Source organism: Pempheris klunzingeri, chromosome 14 (assembly GCF_042242105.1).
Source record: "Pempheris klunzingeri isolate RE-2024b chromosome 14, fPemKlu1.hap1, whole genome shotgun sequence".
In the NCBI taxonomy this organism is placed as follows: Eukaryota; Metazoa; Chordata; class Actinopteri; order Acropomatiformes; family Pempheridae; genus Pempheris; species Pempheris klunzingeri.
In genome coordinates, this window is record NC_092025.1 from 8,167,654 (window position 1) to 8,173,408 (window position 5,755).

Consider the following 5,755-nt stretch of genomic DNA (forward strand, 5'->3'; position numbering starts at 1 on the left):
TAAAACTCTGACGTTGTAAAAAACCAAATTGTTGGCTAATTACGCATGCGGTCTCACCCACCTCCACACCCGTCCGTCTCCCCCCTGGTTGAAACCCCGCCCAGCACTCTGTAATTGGCACCACAGTGAAGCCCTGTCGAGGAAGTTAGGCTCATTAGAGTAGGGGAGGACCGGCGTGTGACTGTGGAGACACCACCACCTCTTTCCACCTCTCTGTCCTCACGCGTCGGTGCCAAAGCAGTTTTTTTTCCCCACGAGCTCCGGTTCCAAAGTGCGCAGCCCTCTCCCTCGGCGGGCCATCGTCGCCTTTCACCTCCACCTCTGGAAATTTGCATCCCCTCATCTGATCCCTTGGCCATGCTGCAGACCTCACGGCCTCTTCAGAAAAGGTTGTCTCAGTTCGGATCTCTGTCCGCGGCAGCGAGCGGGGCTGGTGTCCACCTGTCAGATCGGACGTCCCGATGAGAGATCCAGTTGACACAGCGGCTGCCATGGCTTACCATCCATCTTTCCAAGCTCATCTACCGGGTGCCTTGCCCCTGCCAGCCTTCTTCACCGCCGCTCAGCCCTCGTTTTTCCCCGCGCTGTCTTTCCCGGACGTCGCCTCCCTGTCCGAGCCTCAGTCGGAGCAGACAGCCTCCGCGGGGGGGTTGCACGCGGCTCTGGGACGCCAGCGTCAGCCGGTGCACCCGCGGTCCGCGAAGAGCCTGCAGCCAGATGAAGGGCTGGGCGATGACCCGAAAGTCACACTGGACTCCCAGAATTTGTGGGATGAATTTCACAAAAGGGGAACTGAGATGGTTATTACAAAGTCAGGAAGGTGCGTAAACCACTATGTGCGCGCTGGCTGCTGATTAAATCCATAATAACACCAGTGTAAGACTAATATTTGAGTGCCAGTAGCACAGAAACAACTCATAATGCTCATTTTGTTCCTAAATCTACATTCTATACAAAATCAAAGTTTCTAACATATAAAATACACATTTTTTTCGTTACTTCTCTGCTGCAGGAGGATGTTTCCGCCTTTCAAAGTGCGTGTTGAAGGGCTGGATGAAACAGCAAAGTACATTCTGCTCATGGACATAGTCTCTGTCGACGACTGCCGCTACAAGTTTCACAACTCGCGCTGGATGGTGGCTGGAAAAGCGGACCCGGAGATGCCAAAGCGCATGTACATCCACCCGGACAGCCCGTCCAAAGGGGAGCAGTGGATGAGCAAGCCCGTGGCTTTTCAGAAGCTCAAACTCACCAATAATATTTCTGATAAGCATGGATTCGTAAGTAGCAATCGTTTTTAAAGTGCTGTGCATGTAGGATTTGTTCCAAACTGGCTCATAGACCATTTCCAAGATGGTCAAAGTTCAGTGACCTTATCTTTCAACATTATTTAACTATGTGATATAAATTATTTGTCATTCTAGTCTATTGTGCCATTTAATAGCCAGCAACATTCATTCCTTGCCCGTCTTTATTCATTCTTTGTCTTTATTTTTCCAGACAATTTTGAACTCAATGCATAAATACCAGCCCAGATTTCATATCGTGAGAGCCAACGACATAATGAAGCTCCCTTACAGCACGTTCCGGACTTATGTCTTCGCTGAGACGGAGTTCATCGCTGTCACTGCCTATCAGAATGAAAAGGTAGCCTCCATCCTGCCCCCTCCTCCCCGTCCTGCACACTCACTCACACACATTAGACCTAATCTAGTTGCCTGCTATTTTCCAGTGATTCATTATTTTCGGGGTTGTGGGGTCTAAAAAAAGATGCCCTGGCATGAGCTTGATGGATGCTGATGTTGCACCAAGGAGTTGCATTTTTGCTGATTGTTTCCTTTTTTTTCCCCCCCTTAAGATTACACAGCTAAAAATCGACAACAACCCCTTCGCCAAAGGATTCAGGGATACTGGAAATGGGAGGCGAGAAAAGAGGTACATGATGATTTTCCATCAGGATTAATTGTAATATTAAAGGGCGAACGCAGATAGGTGTATACGTACATATAATCACTATTTGTGATCTGCAGGAATAAGCAGTTGACCATTCCTTCGCTGCACGAGAACCAAGGCAAAGCAGACCGGGACTGTGCTGATTCTGACGACTCCTGTGAACAACCCAGCACCAGTGATCCGTTTTATTCCCCCCGGGAGCTGGTCAGCAGCCCTCTGATGTCCACGCCGACCTGCCAAGGTGGGTTCGCTGTGTCATTAAGACTTTATGGCAATGTTCTGTTAATCCAAATGATTTTCTACCGGACTAAACATAATCACTGCATTCAGAGACTCTTTTACAACAGGAACGTATCCATCCACCATTATCATATCAGTGCCCCAGGTTAACAAAGTAGGCCTTTTCCACAGCAGACATTTTGACTTGTCACAGTAGGAAAAGCGTAGGTGTTCACATTAACATTGACTCTGCTCTATGTGAGTGTCTCTGGAAGCCATGCCAGTGTGACAGTGAGCCAGCATGTACAAAACCAGGACCCTGAAACTGGAGCAGCTAAATGGAATTCAGCCATCGTTAATTTGACTATTTACACACCTACTTTTCCTACTTTGACATGTCAAAATGTCTTCTATGAAAAGGGACTATTGTTGGCTTTCTGAGGTATTAACTCATTTCTTGGAGTCTAAACACTAGCTTCTTCGTCAGCTTTCAACCAATATATTGGTCTTCATCATCTAGTAAGTGGACCTTGAGTTAATACTATTTCAAGGTCAAGAATAACATTGACTAAATTCATTAAACCACTAACGAGATGGTAAAAAAACACAATAGGTTTAAAGAGTTGGGTGAATCAACAAAAAAAATCAGTTTATTTTTGTTGGCATTTTCCCTTTATTGGACAGCTGACAGGAACAGGAAACATGCAGCAAATGTCTCCCGCTGGAACTGAAACCAGGGATATTTGCGATTACATTATATGCATCTTAACCACTCAAGCACTTGGATGGCAGCAATGTGAAGCCGACAAACGTGGAGGGAAGCTGGTCCGATGTAGATCTCCTCAATCTGCTTTGTGACTTAATGTGACGAAAAACAAAAATAGTTTGCTTTAATGAATCAACTGTGCCACTCTCTGGCACCTTAGGGTGACTCACGCATGAACACTGCCTCATTCATGCCTCGGGATGTTTTCATTAAGTCATCTCTCTCGGAGAGTCCATCACCTCTGTCCCCACTGTGTTCTAATAATACACACAGCACTAACAAGGCCGAAATGTGCTCTTTTTTACTTTGAACCACAAACACATTTAATGAATATAATGATTTTTTTTTTCCCCCACACAGATGAGAACAGTATTGGAAGTGATTCAGACATTGATCTGCAAGATGAGGACTGTGCTGAAGCCAGCAGTTCCAGGACTGAACATGTGGCTGCTTTGAGTCAGAGGAGCGAGGACGTTGTTCTCAGTAAGAGCAACGACAATCAGGACGCAGCAAAAGAGAGAACAGTGTTTAGAGCATCAGATGACACGCACCCTACGGATGCTACTGATGCTCCAAAAAAGCTCAGGAGTGAAATCAAAGGTGGGGTCCTGCCTGTGAGGCTGCAGACGCAGAACTCGTCACCCCTCGGCGCTGGTTGCTTTCAGACTTTGGATCTCTCAAATGCGTACAGCCAACAGTTTCTTAAGCTTGGCGCGCCACTGTTGTTTCATTCTGGACAGTTGTCAGGGAAGCCAGAGGCTTTTTCCACCACGGGTATGGGACATCTGTTTTCTTCTTTGCCTGGAGTAAATAACCTGGAAAATGGAGGCCTTTCTTCTCAAAGCATCACCTCTCCATCCTCCCTCATGTTTCACCTGTCACAGCACATGCTGGCATCTCAGGTAGGCCCCAGCAGGAGGACTGCATTCTATCATTCCACATGTTTGAGCACACAAAGTGAACAGATAGCGTACGCTTCTTAAAGGGTCCATTCACACCCACATATAACAGCGCTCTGCGCATATTTACTCACTAAAAAACATCTGCCACCACTCTAAGGAGAATGGAATGACATCACTCCACAAAGCACTTAAAGATTACACTGAAGGTGTCTTTCCCGAAACAATGTCCTAGTCATCCAGAATCATTTTCATTCCTCGCCGCCAACAATTTTCAGTGGGACTATTTCGCTTCCAAGAACTTCCAGTGGAAACTATTAACAGTGAAGTCTGCAGATTATCCAGAACAAATTCCATATTATGGGATGGCAGCAGAAATTTCAGAGACCCTCTAGGTAAAAGCTGACCCTATATATTGAACTGGAGTGAGGCTAGCAGCCTCCAGCCAAAGCCAAAAGATCATGCTCTTAATGAGGCTCCTCAACTTTAAAAGTAATTCAACTTTAAGGCAGCATGTAGAAAAGGCAATCTGAGTATATGTGAGATCCCACCATAACAACTTTTGAGACTCTACATTAAGTCTGATACAGTCCTGGATCACCAAACCGACCGAGCAACTGCAAAACGGGGATTCTTTCCAATATTATGATCTTTGTATTGTTATCTTTTTTCAAAAAGTGCTTGCTAAAGAAATTGATTTTGAAATCTAATTGAGTTGGGGGACAATGATCCAAAAGCTGCTAAAGAAACGCCTTCATAGCCCATAAGTGCATAAGATGGAGAAAATGCATTAAGTGTCTCATGCTGTAATTCTTCCTTCAGTGGTTCAAGACAGGGAGAGCCAGTTGGCAGTAAGGCAGGGGGCTTGGAGGGTGTATTATGGAAGGCTGGTTTAAAGCTCGGGCATGACATCTCATGCACGGAGCTGGGCTGAATGTTTGGCGACAAGGCATCTGCAGGGCCAATCTGCTGCTGCGGGGGCAAGCCTCAAGTGATGTGGCATTTTGTACAGTCGCTCCAATATTCTAATCCAGGCCAGTGGTCCCCAATTTACAAGAGGCTAAGAGAGGTCACAAGATGATTAAGATTTTCTCAGTGTACCCAAACTGACATCCCTAACAGGCCTCTGTGCCATACCATTCCCACTTTTTATATTTTTAAACTTTCCCAAAGCAGAAAAAATGGTCTTTTGATGACAAATTTTTTTACTAACAAGCAATTTACTGTAACTTTACTTAATTACTGTACACAGAAAACAGTTGAAATAGAAAACATGGATAAAGTGAGCACATGATAAGTCTATTTGAAACGGTTGTGTCAATGTTAGAGACCTTTGAAGAAGTCTTGATCAATTTAGAGTAAAGCACGAGTGTCTGCTTCTTGATGAGATTAGATGAAAATGTACAGCTCTGTAAATACATTTGAAGAAATGTATTATCAGAAAATCCTTGGTGTGGTGTTACATATTTAACTATTTTATTTTTCCGTACAGGGAATCTCACTGTCGCCCTTTGGAGGATTGATCTCCCACCCGTACCGTTACATGACAGCACCAGCTGCAATCGCTCCAGCCCTCAGCCCCTGCTCTGCGTCCGCCGCGCTGGCCAGAAACCACTGTTTCCGCAGCCCTCGGCCGTGGCTCCGATTCAGCCCTTATCAGATCCCCACCTCTGTCACCTCAAGCCAAAACCTGCTCACCACCAGATCGCCTGGCGCTTCAAACTCACAGCCTGAGCTGTCCAAGTCAGGGAGCAGAGAGTCAAGCCCCCTGTCTGACAATCACAGCCACAAAACCAAGGCCAGGCAGAAGACTGCCGCTCCGAAAAGCACTGTTAAGGCTTCCATTAACGAACTACAAAACATACACAATCTGGTTGGAGGACTTGATCAAGATCAAGATAAGCCACTTCCTCCATAA

At 45.9% G+C, this 5,755-nt stretch overlaps 1 protein-coding gene across 1 annotated transcript; it reads left to right on the forward strand.

Annotated features, from left to right (window-relative positions):
- Nucleotides 1-461: 461 nt before the first annotated feature.
- On the forward strand, nucleotides 462-5,755 carry LOC139213219 (T-box transcription factor TBX2b-like). The gene is made up of 7 exons (XM_070843868.1): nucleotides 462-820; nucleotides 1,013-1,280; nucleotides 1,501-1,647; nucleotides 1,859-1,935; nucleotides 2,031-2,194; nucleotides 3,299-3,840; nucleotides 5,330-5,755. The coding sequence occupies exons 1-7, from the start codon at nucleotides 462-464 to the stop codon at nucleotides 5,753-5,755; spliced, it is 1,983 nt and encodes a 660-aa protein (XP_070699969.1).